Source organism: Ruditapes philippinarum, unplaced genomic scaffold (assembly GCF_026571515.1).
Source record: "Ruditapes philippinarum isolate M1 unplaced genomic scaffold, ASM2657151v2 ctg635_1_1_1_1, whole genome shotgun sequence".
Taxonomy (NCBI): domain Eukaryota; kingdom Metazoa; phylum Mollusca; class Bivalvia; order Venerida; family Veneridae; genus Ruditapes; species Ruditapes philippinarum.
In genome coordinates, this window is record NW_026852468.1 from 654549 (window position 1) to 674007 (window position 19459).

Below are 19459 nucleotides of genomic sequence, written 5' to 3' on the forward strand. Positions count from 1 at the left end.
ACCATAACTCGATCATGACTAATTACAGAGTTATTGCCCTTTGTTACTTTTCCTTGTCCGGGGCATAACTTGAAAACTACTGGTTGGAATTCAAAACAACTTCATAAAATTGTCAAACACAATAAGGGGAAGTGCAGTGCACAAGAACCGTAACTCTATCTAAAGTAATTACAGAGTTATTGCCCTTTGTTGCTTTTCCATTACTTTTTTTTTTGTCCGTTGCATTTTCCTTGTCCGGAGCATAACTTGAAGACTAATGGTTGGAATTCAATATAACTACATACAATGGTCAAGCACATTGAGAGGAAGTGCAGTGGGTAAGAAACATAACTCTATCTTGACTAATTACAGAGTTATTGCCCTTTGTTACTTTTCCTTTTCCGTGGCATGACTTGAAAACTACTGGTTGGAATTCAAAACAACTTCATACAATTGTCAAACACAATAAGGGGAAGTGCAGTGCACAAGAAACATAACTCTATCTAAAATAATTACAGAGTTATTGCCCTTTGTTGCTTTTCCATTGCCTTCTTTTTTTTGTCTGGACCATAACTTGAAAACTAATGGTTGGAATTCAATATAACTACATACAATGGTCAAGCACATTGAGAGGAAGTGCAGTGCATAAGAACCATAACTCTATCTAAAGTAATTACAGAGTTATTGCCCTTTATTACTTTTCCATTGCTTTCTTTTGTCCGGACCATAACTTGAAGACTAATTGTTGGAATTCATTATAACTTCATACAATGGTCCAGCACATTGAGAGGAAGTGCAGTGCACAAGAACCATAACTCCATTTTGACTTATTACAGAGTTACTGCCCTTTGTTTCTTTTCCTTGTCCAGAGCATGACTTTAAAACTACTGGTTGGAATTCAAAACAACTTCATACAATGGTCAAGAACAATAAGGGGAAGTGCAGTGCACAAGAACCATAACTCCATCTTGACTAATTACAGAGTTATTGCCCTTTGTTACTTTTCCATTGCTTTCTTTTGTCCGGACCATAACTGGAAAACTTATTGTTGGAATTCATTATAACTTCATACAATGGTCAAGCACATTGAGAGGAAGTGCAGTGCATAAGAACCATAACTCCATCTTGACTAATTACAGAGTTACTGCCCTTTGTTACTTTTCCTTGTCCAGAGCATGACTTGAAAACTACTGGTTGGAATTTAAAACAACTTCATTCAATGGTCAAGCACAATAAGGGGAAGTGCAGTGCACAAGAACCATAACTTCATCTTGACTAATTACAGAGTTATTGTCCTGTGTTACTTTTCCTTGTCCAGAGCATAACTTGAAAACTACTGTTTGGAATTCAGTACAACTTCATACAGTTGTCAAGGACATTCAAAGGAAGTGCAGTGCACAAGAGCCATAACTCCATTTTGACAAAATACAGAGTTACTGCCCTTTGATACTTTTCCTTGTCCGCAGCATAACTTAAAACGTACTGGTTGGAATCGAAAACAACTTCATACAATGGTCAAGCACAATAAGAGGAAGTGCAGTGCATAAGAACTATAACTCTATCTTCAGTATTTATAGAGTTATTGCCCTTTGTTCTTTTTCTTTGTCTTTCTGGACTTATTACAGAGTAATTCAATTAAACTTCATCAATGGCCAACCACATTGAAAGGAAATGCAACATACATGAACCACAGTTATCTTTAATTGCCCACAACCATAACTCTATGTTTCAATTCTTTTACAAGGTATTCTGTTACTAGTAACATCCTCATTTCGGATGCAGACTTGTGGGGGTATTAATCACATTTAGTGATAGTTCTAGTTTGTTTCAGTTTATTTCAAGCGTATGAGAACTGTTCAAGTGAGAAAGAGAAGGAAAATCTCCTGTCATCTATAAAGTGTGGGAAGACGTCTCGAAGTCTTGGTCAGGCGCAGAGTAAACAACTGTATCATTTATACAACACTTGTACACCTTTATCTTAACTAACTAAATGCTTGATTCACAAATAGGACCACAGAAGAGATTATTCAAGAAAGATAACCTAATCACCTTGAATGTATATACAAACAGATATTGAGCACTGATAGTCTCCCATTGGAAGCAGCATGTTTTTGATATGATATTGTTTTGTATTGTTGTTAACCCTTGTGAATTATCAATGATATAAGATGTATGAACATTTAAATGTGCCAAAACCTTAAATTGAAAGTCACTCAGACAAATGTTTCACTGCAAATGCAACTACCTTATGAGATTGTTAAAATCATTTTTTGTAACATTTATAATATTGGTCATAAAAGTTTAATACTTCACATTTATACTTTACATTAAAATATTTTTCTATAGCTTTGTTTTGATATAACATTACAAACTTGGCATAAGTGAACCCTTTTCATGAACCCTTTTATATTGTCATGACATGCAATCATGATTTTGAATACAGAGCTCATATCATAACCATTTAAAGATTTTTGCTGTTTTATTCACACATATTAATGTTTAACTTTACGTACACTCTGTTTATATAATGTTAAGTTAATAGCACCATTAGATATTATTTCATTAGAATGTATGTTACTGTTATTTGTTCTTTTTAAGTTTAAAAAATGTCTAAATACATTGGTATCAAATGATATTTGTTTTATTTTAATATTTCCTTTTACATATATATCAAATGAAATATGTCTGAAAAAATATCAGTGCAAGGAGACAAGAAACTAAAACAACACCAACACAGATGAATACAAACAACAAAAATCCTGAAAACATTTTAAGTACTTTGTCTGTATTTTACATAAAATAATCATCTGTATAATTTTTTAGCTCACCTGTCACAAAGTAACATGGTGAGCTTTTGTCATCAATTTTCGTCCGGCGTCCGTCTGTAGTCCGTATACTTTTACTTTAAACGATATCTCCTCATAAATTGCTAAGCCAATTTCATCCAAACTTCACAGGAATGGTCCTTTGGTGGTCACTTTTAAAAACAGTTCAAAGAATTTAATTCCATTCAGAACTCTGGTTGCCATGGCAACCGAAAGAAAAAACTTAAAATATATTCTTTTAAAAAACGCAAAGACCTAGAGCTTTAATATTTGGCATGAAACGTTTTCTAGTCAGTGTCTATCAAGTTTGTTCAAATAAAAGCCCTTGGGTCAAAATTGGCCCCGCTCCAGGGGGTCATTGCTTTTCCTTATATGTCTTTAGTAAAAACTTAATAAAATCTGTTTATAAAAAACCGAAAGAGCTAGAGCTTAAATATTTTGCATGAAACATTGTTTGATGAGTTTCTACCAAGTTTGTTCAAATAAGAGCCCTGGGGTCATAATTGCCCCCCCCCCCCCCCGGGTTCATTGATTTTCCTTATATGTATATAGTAAAAACTTAATAAAATCTTCTTTTAAAAAAACGAAAGAGCTAGGGTTAAAATATTTGGCATGAAACATTTTCTAGTGAGTGTCTATCAAGTGTGTTCAAAGAAAAGCCCTGGGGTCAAAATTAGCCCAACCCCCGGGGGTCATTCATTTTACTTATATGTCTATAGTAAAAACTTAAAAAATCTTCTTTTAAAAAACCCAAAAAGTTAGAGATTAGATATTAGGCATGAAACATCTTCTGGTGAGTCAGTGTCTACCAAGTTTGTTTAAAAAAACCTGCGGAACAAATTAACCCACCCCAGGGGTACTGATTTTCCCTATATATCTAGAGTAAAAACTTAAAAAACTTCTTTTAAATAACCCATAGAGCTAGAGCTTAGATATTAAGCATGAAACATTTCCTAGTGAGTGTCTGCCAAATTTGTTCAAATGAACACCCCAGGGTTAAATTGGCTCCACCCCTTTGTCTGATTTTCCTTATATGTCTATAGTAAATATTTAAAAAAATATTCTTTGAAAAAAGCCCAAAGAGCTAGAGCTTAGATATTTATCATGAAACATCTTCTAATGGGTGTCTACCAAGTTGGTTAAAAAAGCTCCTGGATTAATATTAGCCCCGCCCATCATGGCCCTCCTGTTTAGCCTTTTTTAGAGTTTGGTATTGTTGCGAACAAATAACTCAAAAAGAGGCCATAGTTGTATTTCATCTCTTTTTTCACCATTTTCGTTCTTAATATTTTAAATGGACTTGCCCATCTTTAAACTGGATAAGACAGTTCATCACATTTTGGGGAAATTTTCAAAATATAAACTGACTGAAAAGGGAACAGTGCAGACCATGATCAAATGACAAGAATGTACTGGCTGGTCTAGGTCTACACTAGTTGCATGCGTAGATTGAGTCGCCACAAGCAAGCTAAAGGTAAAAAAAATAAGTGTTTGTCTCTTGTCCTTGGTACTATGTCTGAAATGTTTAACATAGCAAGTTCACCCCAATTCTAAGCAAAAACGAGTTTGATATAAAATGATATATTTAATAAGTAATGTAACATACATCCTGCAGGGTAAACATTTTCGATTTACAATGTATTTCACACCTTTGGATATTTCCGGTTTTTGGAGGTAAAATTGCATTGATTTGACTCTAATTTTACGAAAATATCGTCCAGAATTTAGAAGTTCCGGAATTCAGAAGTATTATATTAATAGAAAATAGAAGGGAAAAAATCGGGACCGAAAAAATTGTTCGGTTTTTAGAAGTTTCCGGATTTCAGAAGTTCCGGAATTCGGAAGTTACACTGTAATATAATTTTTGATTTTATTGGGTTTTTTTCCGTTTGTCGGTTAAAATATTAATTTCTAAGTCAAAAAGTCCGAAATATTATAAAGCTTGGTGGTGGTGTTGTTTGTGCTCTTTATCTGTTGACGATGGCGTCTTACAAGGACACAAGTTTATCCCAGTATTCACAAGCAGATATTTCGCCCAGTGAAAAAGCTCCAATATACATTTCCCCAACACGAACTGACTTACAAGGACAGAAAATGCCTGAAGCTAAACCAAAACTGTTGGAGGAATAGATAGTGAAGATTATAGCTATAAGTCCAACCTCCATGTCAAAGTGATCTGTGATGGTATAGTTGGTAGTATTAATACGCTTCAGTTTCTTATTATTAACATCTGTGACAAGAAGAGAACCATCCTCAAGAAGGCATGAATGATATAGCCAACATGAATCATCTGACTTCACCTGTGCGCTAAAACTGCTGTGTTGTTTCACAGTATAAGCTGTTGTCCTTGGTACTTCTATCGAACTTGGTTCTTCTATGGAAATATGCCCTAATACTTCAGCTTGTTTCAAAAATTGTTTAATGTTTGCGTCCATAGTACATGCTATTTCAGTAACAGCTGACTTATTCAGCAATTTTTTAGATTCACAGGCCGTGCGAATAATTCTCTGAGCAGTTTTTATTTTCACGAATTCTTGAGCTTTATTTCCTTGAGACCTTTGTATCTTGTCTGCTGATTGTTCAAATTCATCAATACATTTATCTGATTCTTTGATGGCATTCTGTAAATCTTGTTCAATACTTCCATATTCTTTTTCAACTAACTTGACTGATTCACGCTCAAGTCTGTTCAGTTCATCCTCAAGTTCTTTCTTATAGTCTAATATAGAATCAATAGCGATTTTCTTTTGTTTCTTTATCTCAGTAATTAGATGCTGTTTCCTTTGTTTGATATCTGCAAATTGCTGCTTTTCTTCATTAAGTCCCGATATAATTTTATTTGAAAGTGGCTGCTTGTACAGCGTATCAACTTCTTCAGGAATTGAATGTATAGCCTGACATGATCTAAAAACAAGATGATTTTCCATCAAAATAAAGGTACATGTAACAGTTACAGAACCGGGATATTGTACTTTATTGTATTTCATTTATTGTTTTGATTCTTTTTATAGGTTTGTTTTCTCTGAACGAAAAGCGCTAAACATGACAGTACGATGGTGACAGTGCGAAAGTACGATGGTGACACTACGACAGTGGTGACAATACGACAGTACGATGGCGACACACAACAGGAAGATGGTAACGTCACGGTCCATAGTACTGTCGTATTGTTACTATCGTACTGTCACTGTCGTACTGTCACCATCGTAATGTCACCATCGTACTGTCGCACTGTCACCATAGTACTGTCACCATGGTACTGTCATCGTACTGTCGCCTTCCTGTTAGGCATGCGCATTATTAAATATAAACATGGAGGAAAGTTTAGCTTTTATAAGAACATCCGATACACTAGCTCTAACCTAAAACCAAAACAATTCAATTGATATTCAAACTGCTCATAAACGTGTAACGTAGGTAAACTTTATGCATATAGTATTTAACTTTAAATTTTACTATAATTACAAAACGTAGACGGCAATACGGATTCTAAGTAAAGATTTCAATCTGATGGTGGCAGTACGACAGTACGACGGCGTCAGTACGATAGTACGATGTTGACAGCACAACAGTACGATGATGACAATACGACATTACGATCGATTGTCACCATCGTACTGTCGTTTTTCGCCATCGTACTGTCGTATTGTCACCATCGTACTGTCATGCTTCGCACTTTTCGTTCTTAGACTTAACAAACGGAACACCGTATATTAATGTTTATCAAATGGCTTAGTAACCAAAAAAGGAAGAGTAATATTGTCATACAGTAATTATGACTCGGGTATTTATCAATATAAGGTGCCTTATAAGTCCATTTGGCCGGTTATAATTGCAGTTACTCTTAATTTACATACAACATATCATTGATTGTACGTATGTAACTATAGTAAATGAACTTGTTATCTTATCTTATATGAGCGATCTACACATAATGTCCTGTATATTTACCTAATAACCTGATAGTATCTTATTATTACGCGATTGTGTCTCCTTATTAGGCTATAGATGAAAAGATCTGGAAAAAAGTAGGAAAGAACAGACTATGACATAGGAACGTATCCGTAGATAATTGAAAATAAAACGTGCACATGTCTGAGAAATAATTCAAATCAATATAGTTCTTTCTAGATCATTTGATTAGCATTAATATGGTATTAAATTCGCGTTAACATGCCTTTTGTTTTCAGTTTTTATGCCGTTTGGTTAGCGTTATCACGCGTTTTGGTTCGCGTTATAACGCCTTTTGATTCGTGTTAATACGCCTTTTGATTTACGTTATTACGCCTTTTTCGGGTTATTTAACCTTTCCAATATTTTATTATCCCCCGTCGAAAAGGCGGCGGGAGATATAGAAATAGTCTCCGTCCGTCCGTCCGTCCAACCTTCCGTCCGTCCGTCCTTCCGTCCGACATTTTTGTCCGGAGCATATCTCTAAAAGTATTTGAGTAATCAACTTGAAACTTCATAGGTGGATAGACCTCATTGAGGAGGAGTGCACTACACAAGAATGATAACTCTACCCTGCATAATTTTTGAGTTATTGCCCTTTGTTATTTTTCAAAATTAATTTTTGTCCAGAGCATAACTCCAAAAGCCTATGAGATATCAACATGAAACTTCATAGGTGCATAGATCTCACTCAGGAGGTGTGCAGTGCACAAGAATGATAACTCTACCTTTCGTAATTTTAGAGTTATTGCCCTTTGTTATTTTTTAACCCTACTTTTTAACCTGAGTGGAGCATAACTCAAAAGTGTTTGAGATGTCAACATGAAATGTCATAGGTGGATAGATTTTATTGAGGAGGAATGCTGTGCACAAGAATGATAACTCTTCCCTGTACAATTTTTGAGTTATTGCCCTTTGTTCTTTTTCATACTATTTTGTCCGGAGCTTATCTCAAAAAGTATTTGAGGTATCAACTTGAAACTTCATAGGTGGATGGATCTCATTGAGGAAGAGTGCAGTGCACAAGAATGATAACTCAACCCTGCATAATTGTTTAGTTATTGCCCGTTTTTAGCTCACCTGTCACAAAGTGACAGGGTGAGCTTTTGTGATCGCTTTTCGTCCGGCGTCCGTCCGTCCGTCCGTTGTCCGTCCGTAAACTTTTACTTTAAATGACATCTCCTCATGAACCACTAAGCCTTTTTCATCCAAACTTCACAGGAATGTTCTTTTGGTGGTCACCTTTAAAAATTGTTCAAAAAATTTAATTCCATGCAGAACTCTGGTTGCCATGGCAACCGAAAGAAAAAACTTTAAATGTCTTCTTTTAAAAAAACCATAAGAGCTAGAGCTTAGATATTTGGCATGAAACATCTTCTAGTGTGTGTCTACCAAGTTTGTTCAAATAAAAGCCCTGGGGTCAAAATTGGCCCCACCCCAGGGGGTCATTGATTTTCCCTATATGCATATAGTAAAAACTTAAAAAATCTCCTTTTAAAGAAACCAAAGAGCTAGAGCTAAGATATTTAGCATGAAACATGTTCTAATGGGTGTCTTCCAAGTTTGTTCAAATAAAAGCCCTGGGGTCAAAATTGGCCCCGCCCCGGGGGTTATTGATTATCCCTATATGCATATAGTAAAAACTTAATAAAATCTTCTTTTAAAGAACTCAAAGAGCTATGGCTAAGATATTGAGCATCAAACATGTTCTAATAGGTGTCTACCAAGTTTGTTCAAATAAAAGCCCTGGGGTCAAAATTGGCCCCGCTCCGGGGGGTCATTGATTTTCCCTATATGCATATAGTAAAAACTTATAAAATCTTCTTTTAAAGAACCCAAATAGCTAGAGCTAAGATATTTAGCATGAAACATTCTCTAATGGGTTTCTACCAAGTTTGTTCAAATAAGTGCCCTGGGGTCAAAATTGGCCCCGCCCCAGGGGGTCATTGGTTTCCCTATATGCATATAGTAAAAACTTATATAATCTTCTTTTAAAGAACCCAAAGAGCTAGAGCTAAGATATTTAGCATGAAACATCCTCTAATGGGTGTCTACCAAGTTTGTTCAAATAAAAGCCCTGGGGTAAAAATTGGCCCCGCCCCAGGGGGTCATTGATTTTCCCTATATGCATATAGTAAAAAATTAAAAAATCTTCTTTTAAAGAACCCAAAGAGCTAGAGCTAAGATATTTAGCATGAAACATGTTCTAATGGATGTCTACCAAGTTTGTTCAAATAAGAGCCCTGGGGTCAAAATTGGCCCCGCCCCAGGGGGTCATTGATTTTCCTTATATGTGTAAAGCAAAAACTTAAAAAATCTTCTTTGAAAAAAAACCAAATAGCTAGAGTTTAGATACTAAGCATGAAACATCTTCTAGTGAGTGTCTACTAAGTTTGTTCTTATAAAAGCCCTGGGGTCAAAATTGGCCCCGCCTAGGGGGTCATTTATTTTCCTTATATGTGTATATAGCAAAAACTTAAAAATCTTCTTTGAAAAAACTCAAATAGCTAGAGTTTAGATATTAAGCATGAAGCATCTTCTAGTGAGTGTCTACAAAGTTTGTTCAAATGAAAGCCCTGGGGTCAAAATTGGCCCCGCCCCGGGGGACATTGATTTTCCATATATGTGTATAGCAAAAACTTTAAAATCTTCTTTGAAAAAACCCGAATAGCTAGAGTTTAGATATTAAGCATGAAACATTTTCTAGTAAGTGTCTACAAAGATTGTTCAAATAAAAGCCCTTGGGTCAAAACTGGCCCTGCCCCAGGTGTGTCATTGTTTTTAACTATATGTGTAAAGAAAAAACTTGACCAGCTAGACCTTAGATGTTTAGCATGAAACATCTTCTAATGGGTGTCTACCAAGTTTGTTCAAATAAAAGCCCTGGGATTTAAACTGGCCCCGCTCCGGGGGCCTATATACAGGTGAGCGACTTCAGGGCCATCATGGCCCTCTTGTTTTAAAAATGATTTTTACAAATAGTGGCAAACAAAAATGATAAGCAAACGTTTTGAATCAACCACTGCATAATAAGTCAGTAGTGCATTTTGCTCATAACAATAAGAAATAATCATTAAAGTTTGTATTACGAGTATTCACTGTCCATATTTAGTAATGTTTGCTGCCGTGGACATAGATTGTGCGTCGATTTTATTGCAATATGTACACGTTCATGAATGTTAGATGAAGTCAAGAAACAAAATAAAATATGAATAGAGAATAAGATACATTACTTCAGATCAAAAACTTCGATTGAATCACCACCGTCATATGTAACATACAGTCTATTCTGATTTGGGTCAAAACAAATCGAGAGATGCTCGGGTTTTGATTTTAGAATGCCCAATTTTCTTTCTGAATCTTCTCTGATCTGAGTAATACACGGTGATTTAAATCCACATGCAAACATGGTTCCTTTGCCATCTGTACAAACCGCTCTCGCATCAATCAAATCAGGATCATTGAAACTAGACACATACGACCCTTGCTTGTCGAGAGTTATTAGACCTTTGTCCATATCAGCCACATACATGAAGTCTTTGTTTGTGCTCAAACACATATGCCTTGTTTTACTGAAAACTGATTTTCCTGACTTTCCAGTTAACCTCTTTTGTATATAGGTATTTTCCCTGTCAAGTGTACAAATGGTACTTGATCCGTTAGTCATGAATAGTTCTCCATCATTATATGCCAGTCCACTACAATAGTGATCCATTTCAAGCGATCTCGTTGCTGTCATCTCGTTTGCCAGCGATATAAACTGAATGTTATTGTTTGAAAGACTTACTGCTGCTTCATCTTTACTTGTTTGACAAACTGCATTTGGCGCTGCTTCCAAACATAAATGATCTTTTACTTTTTCTGTAGTAACGTCTATTCGTTTTATATTTTTATTATTACAATCTGCAAGAAGCAAACAGCCATCGACGGTTAGGCAAGTACCAAATATTCGACAGGTCTTTTTATCTGTCGATATCTTGATATCAACATCTCTTTGCTTATTTACCGTATAGAACTCTTTAACTTCCTCATCAACACATGTGTCCCAATGATTTGGTTTGTTGAATGTAATTCTTAAGTTTGAACTCAACATGGAAAGTCTGTACCTTTACATCTGAAAGCTCCTGTAATAATTCTTTGGAGTTTTTGGCTTTAGCAATAGCCTTCTGAGCCATTTTGATAGCCAGAAAACTTTGAACTTTGTTTTCATTTAAAAATTCAAGCTTGTCCCGAAATTGTACTAGCTCATTAATATTTCCCTCTGCCTCTTTAATGGCGTTTTGTAAATTTCTTTCAGTATTTCCGTATTCTTCATCAATTTGGCGAATTGATTCTTTTTCAAGCTTGCTGAGCTCAGTCACTAATTCTGCTTTGTGGTATAACAGAATTAACTGCCAATTCCTTTTGTTCCATGAACTCGCTCAATACATCCATTGTAGCATTTCTTTGTAGCCTCTAAATCCAGTTTATCATTCGAAAGTTGTTCAATGATTTGATCAGAAGTTGAATGTTTGAATAATGAACCAATTTTTTCATCTGATATGGAGCGCAATGCCTCGCATGATCTGAAAATGCATAAGTGTATTGGTAATTACAAGTCCTTAAGCAGTTTACATCTAACCATTTCCTCCTTAATATTATATTAAAATGCTGGCATTCTTATGATTCAAGTTAAACATATGAAAGCGTTGGAATAATATAGTTTAAATGCTAACTGTATAACATTATGTTTTGCAGATGTTATGTCCTCCACAGGCGAATTTCGATTTGTTTAAGTTGTGTTTATAAGTTTGCCTTGCTTTTGTGAACTCATTTATTTCCTCTAGGGACTTGAAGATGATTCCTCATTGTCTGCCATGTTTGTTTTCGCTAAGCGGGTCCAAAATGAAAGTAGGCCAAAATTCATGTAACAACAACGCTCACAATGTAAAATGAAAAACAATTTTCAAATCACTTAAATATGGCTGGTGCGTTTTAAATGTTATGTTGTGTATATAAAAGTTCTTATATAATTACATTACATTCTACACGCATATCTTTATTTTTACTATTCGTTTAAAATTTCATATGTCATACATATTTACCTGTGGTTTGAAACATGAAATATTTCTATGACCAAATCTTCCAGTGAGTATTACAAAATTATGCTTTCTATCTCTAAGATATATAATTTATTTTTTTGACTTTAAAACAATTTTTACAACTACTGTACATGTCTTAAACAGTTACAAAATAAGTGATTAAAGTCAATCTGGAGTATTTTCATTTTATTCACCAGTCAAGAGTAACCGATACAACCCACACCAGGGGTGGTTCCATGATAACAGGTTAGGGGGCGAAAAAATAAAATAAGTACGTAAACAGTGGTAAAGCAGCACAGGGACATAATTAAAAGGAAAACATTTCCTCAGTTGCTCCATTTCAAACTCTACCTGATGTTTTGTTTATAGTGTATGTAACCAAGTGTTTATTTTAGTTCATACTTAAAAACAAACAGCAATGTATACCTGTGATTGATTGCTACGCATGTTGCACAGAGAACTTCATCATGGTTCTCACAGAATATGTCCAACAGTTTGGCCTTGTGAATTGGACATCTCTCTGTCGGATAAATCGGTAAAGATGTCAGCGTCCGTTTCGTGCGAAATTCCGATTTGTCCAACAATTTGTGTCCCCTCATTGCAGGAAATGCTTTGTGCATGTCTGTACAATGTATACAGTAATAGTCCTGGCATTCTACACAATATTTTTCCGCTTCTCGGGTTATATTTTCCCAGCACAGACACTACATTTAGTTTCTATCAACTCGTCGGATGCATTTTTACTTCCTTTAGTCGCCATTATGACCTTCAGATTAGTTAAAGTTGTCTATTCGTGTTAACAGGCTTTTAAATAAATGTTTATGAACATTTAAACGTTAAAATTTCTGTACGAGTAACACTTAATTCCGTCAATCAGATATGCAAAGAAGAATTGCGTAACAAAAAAAAAGAACCAAAATCAATTTATCGTCAATATCTCTTTATTTAAAGGAAGTAATGTTTGTGTTTACACTTATGCACCTCACTAGATAGTCAATAATATATACACGTAGTCAGGTTTTATCATTTCAAACCTTTGTTCTTGCTTTCGGGTAGGGAAAAATTTGAGAAGTTTGGTTAACGCACGTTTTTCCGTGTTATAACGTCTGCAGAGTCCCGTGGAACGGTTGGTACCGGGCTCGGGCTCCAACAGTTCCGAGGGACTCTGCAGACTTTATAACACGAAATAAACGTGCGTTGACGCTATTATAGCTTAAAATTTTCAAACAGATTCGTGATGTATAGTTTATACAAAACACAATTTGCTTGGACGGTATTTATCCAATTCTATGTTTTACGTATGCGTTTCATTTTTCCCGGGCCAACAACTTGGAAAATTCTCGGAACCGAACGAAATTTTGAATGTTAATTGATTCAACAAAGCTTGGCCTTTGGAGCTTTAATATCTCAAGAAAAAAAAACGTTACATTACTCTACCCTCTACCCAAGACAAAACATGACCCTCAGAAATTCTTAAAATGATTTCAGATTGACGGTAGAAAAAGATCAGTGACATCAGAATCGGTTGTTTTTTTTTTCAAGCAAACAAGTTTACAAAAAAATCAGGCACTAAGCATTATTCTCTCAAAGTATAAAGAGTATTTGTCAACATAAACATAAATAAAAAACATTTTCTCATATTAATTTTGTGTTATCTAGTTTTGTAAGTTAATCGGAGTGTTAAACTGAATGACAGGTAGATTCTACTGTATTTGTTTACATTGACAACTGTCCGTTTCTTAGAAAGGGTGACAACCAAGATAAGCACCGATGTCTATACGCCGTTTTTCCGGCATAGTTACTTGAATATGCGACTGAGGCCCTCGAATCAATAAATTTCAATATAACAAGAGCGCATGACTCTTTGGCAAACAGGCCAACTCGTCATTTTTTGTTTGTTTGTTTACTGGGCCCTGTATGTATTGCGCATAGGTGAAACCGGGCTATAACAAGAGCGCGTGACTATGTTAACACATGGTTTTGGTCCCGTTATAACATGGGCAAGAGGGAAAAATAGCCGATTTTATGCTATAATATTCATTATATCGTGTACAAGTCTACTTAAATGAAGTAAATTTAAAGATATACAACTAAAACAACTCTATTAAGATAAAGTACAACCAATATGACAACCTCCTGGATTAGACTCTTCTGAGTACATAATATATATATTATGAGTAAAACTTGTATAAAATAAACTAAAGAAAACGGAATGAACCTAAAACTCGTAAATATATTCCTAATTTTGACTTTCGGGATATAGCTATGTAGCATGTACGTTATTTCGTAATAGGCTTTAACTGGTTCACAATAGGAATTGTTTAAAGGCACATAATGCCCCAGAAACATTTTTTTTACTTCTTTACAAGGAAGACACGAGTTTCATAATATTTAAATAGTGGTTTTAGAGAATGTTAAATGCTAGGTAGTGATTAACGTGAAATAATTTGTCATAAAAGTAACAAAATGTAAACAAATTAGTACATGTATTTTGACTTCCACACAAATTCCCTTTAACTGTACTTATTGGTTTAATGCACGAATCTTAATTACTTGACAGTAGTTTACTTTTTAAACACTTAATTCTATGAATTTTTGTAACGCATTTACCTAGTTTTGAAGTTGGAACAGTTCGTTTGTTTCTTATCAGAATTAAATATCGTAATACAAAAGCAATATACAGTCTAGTCAACGCGGCAGTGTCTGTGTCTATACTGATGACAAAGCTAGGCTTATCACTTAAAAATTTACAATTATATAACAGCTATACGGTCTATGTTTAAGTTCATGCACCAGCTAAATGTACTCCGGCCATAGCAATAATGATAATGTTTGATTTTTTAATCAATTTATGAAAAAGAATGAAATCAGTGTATATTGAACAAGGTTTATTAACTTATGTTACGCAAGTCTCATATTATGTGATAATAACAAATACATACTCATATATATTTTCATTTAAAGAATTGTAAAAACATCACTGTTTATTTGTCTTATTCTTGTTCCTGGGTGTTCTATTTTATCATCATATATTTACCCTGTTATTAATAGTATACACTATAATACAATGAAATTTATATCAAATCATAAAAAGGTGATCTCCCGTTAACAAAACAATCAAAGGCAATAAGTGGAATCTCAGACATAGATCATTTGAGTCTCTATTTATTGATCAAGACAATTCACAAGAAAGAAAGGCATGCGTTTTTGTATCAATTCTGTATTTACCAAAAGGGTGAATGCCAAAAATGTTTCAAACTGATAAACACAATACACAAGAACGAAATTGTCTACCTAATTTACAGATTGATATGAAAGTGACAATGACAATTATGTTTCTTCTCTTTGTTATAAACTACAAAATATATACTAAAACGAAATTCCGTGCATGCTGTCAAACAATGGTCTTTTTTTAAAATGATTTTTACAAATAGTGGACAACAAAAATGATAAGCAAACGTTTTAAATCAAACACTGCATAATAAGTCAGTAGTGCATTTTGCTCATAACAATAAGAAATAATCATTACAGTTTGTATTACGAGTATTCACTGTCCATATTTAGTAATGTTTGCTGCCGAGGACATAGATTGTGCGTCCATTTTATTGCAATATGTACACGTTCATGAATGTTAGATGAAGTCAATAAACAAAATGAAATATGAATAGAGAATTAGATACATTACTTCAGATCAAAAACTTCGATTGAATCACAACCGTCATATGTAACATACAGTCTATTCTGATTTGGGTCAAAACAAATCGAGAGATGCTCGGGTTTTGATTTTAGGATGCCCAATTTTCTTTTTGAATCTTCTCTGATCTGAATAATACACGGTGATTTAAATCCACATGCAAACATGGTTCCTTTGCCATCTGTACAAACCGCTCTCGCATCAATCAAATCAGGATCATTGAAACTAGACACATACGACCCTTGCTTGTCGAGAGTTATTAGACCTTTGTCCATATCAGCCACATACATGAAGTCTTTGTTTGTGCTCAAACACATATGCCTTGTTTTACTGAAAACTGGTTCTCCTGACTTTTCAGTTAACTTCTTTTGTATATAGGTATTTTCCCTGTCAAGCATACAAATTGTACTTGATCCGTTAGTCATGAATAGTTCTCCATCATTATATGCCAGTCCACTACAATAGTGATCCATTTCAAGTGATCTCGTTGCTGTCATCTCGTTTGCCAGCGATATAAACTGAATGTTATTGTTTGAAAGACTTACTGCTGCTTCATCTCTACTTGTTTGACAAACTGCATTTGGTGCTGCTTCCAAACATAAATGGTCTTTTACTTTTTCTGTAGTAACGTCAATTCGTTTTATATTTTTATTATTACAGTCTGCAAGAAGCAAACAGCCATTGTCGGTTAGGCAAGTACCAAATATTCGACAGGTCTTTTTATCTGTCGATATCTTGATATCAACATCTCTTTGCTCATTAAGCGTATAGAAGGTGGTTAAAGGCTCTTTTGCTTCCTCTTCAACACATAAGTGTCCCAATGATTTGGTTTGTTGAATGTAGTTCTTAAGTTTAAATTCAATATGGAAAGTCTGTACCTTTACATCAGAAAGCTCTTTTAATAATTCTTTGGAGTTTTTGGCTTTAGCAATAGCCTTCTGAGCCATTTTGATAGCCAGAAAACTTTGAACTTTGTTTTCATTTAAAATTCCAAGCTTGTCCCGACATTGTACTAGCTCATTAATGTTTCCCTCTGTCTCTTTAATGGCGTTTTGTAAATTTCTTTCAGTATTTCCGTATTCTTCATCAATTTGGCGAATTGATTCTTTTTCAAGCTTGCTGAGCTCAGTCACTAATTCTGCTATATGGTCTCTAACAGAATTAACTGCCAATTCCTTTTGTTCCATGAACTCGCTCAATACATCAATTGTAGCATTCTTTGTAGCCTCTAAATCTAGTTTATCATTCGAAAGTTGTTCAATGATTTGATCAGAAGTTGAATGTTTGAATAATGAACCAATTTTTTCATCTGATATGGAGTGCAATTTGCATGATCTGAAATTGCATAAGTGTATAAATAATTACAAGTCATTAAGCAGTTTACATCTAACCATTTCTTCCTTAATATTATATTAAAATGCTGACATTTTTATGATTCAAGTTGAATATGTAAAAGCGTTGGAATAGTATAAAATGATAACAGTATAACAGTGTGCTTTATACGAGGGTTGTCCAAACAATTCGTGCACTGCAGTTATTGTCGCAAGAGTTATTGATAGAAAAACATGAATTATATATCACTTGAAGGAGAAATGTGTCTCAAATAAGAAAACAAAAGAAATAGGCGTGCAACCGGCGTGTCCTGAAAACAAATCGTCAAACTGTTACCTTGGTAACGTAATACCGGCACACGACGAAAAATTGGGTTAGTTCATTACTTTGATGCATCACTGTATTCTTTAAACACTAAATATAAACGTCAAAATTAAGGGATAAGTGTGTGTACGTATACCTGACGTCACTTGAAAATATGACGTCATTTGCCTTATTGTAAAGGTCGTAAACAAACATTTCTGTGTGGTCGTCAATACTATAATTACGTGAAAATGTCAGTCGCTAAACGTCTGGAAATACGGAAGATCATTAAATTTTGCGCAAGTATTGGTAAAACACCGACAGATATCTACAAAGAACTTAAAAAGCAAACGGGACCAATTCAGTGTCACGAAGGCTGGTTTTGTAATGGCATAAACGCTCTGTAGATGGTAGGTAGACGATGACAACCGGTCAGGCAGACCTCCGTCCGTAATGCCGGGGCATGTGACGAGGGTTGTTAAATATATACGTTCACTGGTGAATTTGTTACATGTACGTTGCATATGAACAATAAAAACTACAAAATACTGTGCATCAATCATTCCTCTAATGACAGTAAAACAAATTATGACATAAAAAGCAAATGCCACTTTACAAGCACCAGGAAATAAATACAATAACAGTAATGAACTAAACCCAATTTTTTGTCGTGTGCCGGTATTACGTTACTAAGGTAACTTAATGACAATTATTTTTCACGACACGCCGGTTACACGGCTTTTTCTTTTGTTTTCTTATTTGAGACAGATTTGCCCGTAATGTGATATATAATTAATGCAGTGCACGAATTTTTTGGACAACCCTCGAAGATGTCATGCCGGCTACAGGCGGATTTATCGATATGTTGAAGTTGCGTGTGCACAGTTTGCCTTGCTGACATAAACACGAAATTTGCTTTTGTGAACTAACTTCTTTCATCAAGGGACTTTAAATAGGTTTTATTGTTGATCTATTCAAATAAAATTCGTACAGATGATATATTTGATATTGATTATTATCTGCCTCTAATTTAATGTGTTTTTTTCATATTCAGTATAAAAATTACTTAAATATGGCTGGTGCATTTATAATGTTATTTAGTGTATATACAATTTCAAATATATTTACGTTACATTCTACACGCATATCTTTATTTTTACTATTCGTTTAAAATATCATATACACATGTCATACATATTTACCTGTGGTTGATAGCTACACATAATAAACAAACAACTTCATCATGGTCCTCACAATATAGTTCCAACTGTTGTGCTTTATGACTTGGACATCTCTCTGTTGAATCACTTGTTGAATTTTCCAATAGAGAATGATCATTACATTTATATTGATCAAGTAACGTATGTCCTTGTAAAGCAGGGAAGAACCTGTGCATACCAGAACATTGTAAACAATAATGGTCGGAACATTCCAAACAAAATGTCGTCGATTCCTTTATTATACCTTTACTTTTACAAATAGTGCACTTTTTGTCATCAAAATAATCTGATCCATTGTCACTAGCTGCCATTTTACCTATTAGAGAATGTATCTTTTTTCTCTCAAGTCATACAGTTAGGCAATAATTTGTAAAATGCAAAACTCTTCTTTTCTTCGTTATAGCAATTTACCTCCCTAACGCATTTAAAACTTAACCTTCAACGTAAATTTGTAGTAGTTGTTTATATTAGTGTAAAGTAACAATTGTCGGCGCGTTCTGGGTATGTCATGCCCCAAATCATTCGAATCCGTGTGTGATCAATGCACACAATATTATATGACAAGCGACAACAATGGTAGGATACTACGTCATCGCGCACCTGCAAACTTTTTTGTAAACCTCCCGTCGATAAAGTTATATAAATGCTCCCACTCAAACAAAATTTACCGCGTTTTCATGCTTAAAGTTAAACCAGACAGTAAAACTTTAAAGGTTTTTAAAAATTATATCATGTATTAAAGCGAGATCATTTTCATTACATGAGGTCTTCATTATTTGAACTATCTTCGGAAATTCGAATCCATATCCACTTAAACTTATTCTTCTTTGTTGCAAAAAAGGATAATTGAATAATTTGCTAAACTACTGTAATTATATCATAATCATAATGGTACGCCGTTATCGTGTTCGACTTATAAATACGTACTTTGGTTTACTTATTGCATGGTTTGGAATTTTTATAGTACAATACAATAAATAGTATAGAGCAATGCTGTATAAAATATACAGTGCAGTGCAGTAGTGCAGTGTAGTACAGTGCCATGCAGTGCAGTGAAGTGCGGTGCAGTACAGT

General features: G+C 34.5%; 2 protein-coding genes across 2 annotated transcripts; both read right to left on the reverse strand.

Annotated features, from left to right (window-relative positions):
• Positions 1-4718: 4718 nt before the first annotated feature.
• LOC132713942 (uncharacterized) lies at positions 4719-12792 on the reverse strand. Its single transcript, XM_060696648.1, has 2 exons — positions 12263-12792; positions 4719-5708 (listed from the first exon to the last, which is right to left on the reverse strand). Exons 1-2 carry the CDS (start codon positions 12454-12456, stop codon positions 4793-4795), a joined length of 1110 nt encoding a protein of 369 aa, XP_060552631.1. The 5' UTR covers positions 12457-12792; the 3' UTR covers positions 4719-4792.
• Positions 12793-14141: 1349 nt separating this feature from the next.
• LOC132713931 (uncharacterized) lies at positions 14142-18948 on the reverse strand. The gene is made up of 2 exons (XM_060696638.1): positions 18368-18948; positions 14142-16865 (listed from the first exon to the last, which is right to left on the reverse strand). The coding sequence occupies exons 1-2, from the start codon at positions 18694-18696 to the stop codon at positions 15518-15520; spliced, it is 1677 nt and encodes a 558-aa protein (XP_060552621.1). The 5' UTR covers positions 18697-18948; the 3' UTR covers positions 14142-15517.
• Between the last annotated feature and the right edge of the window lie 511 nt (positions 18949-19459).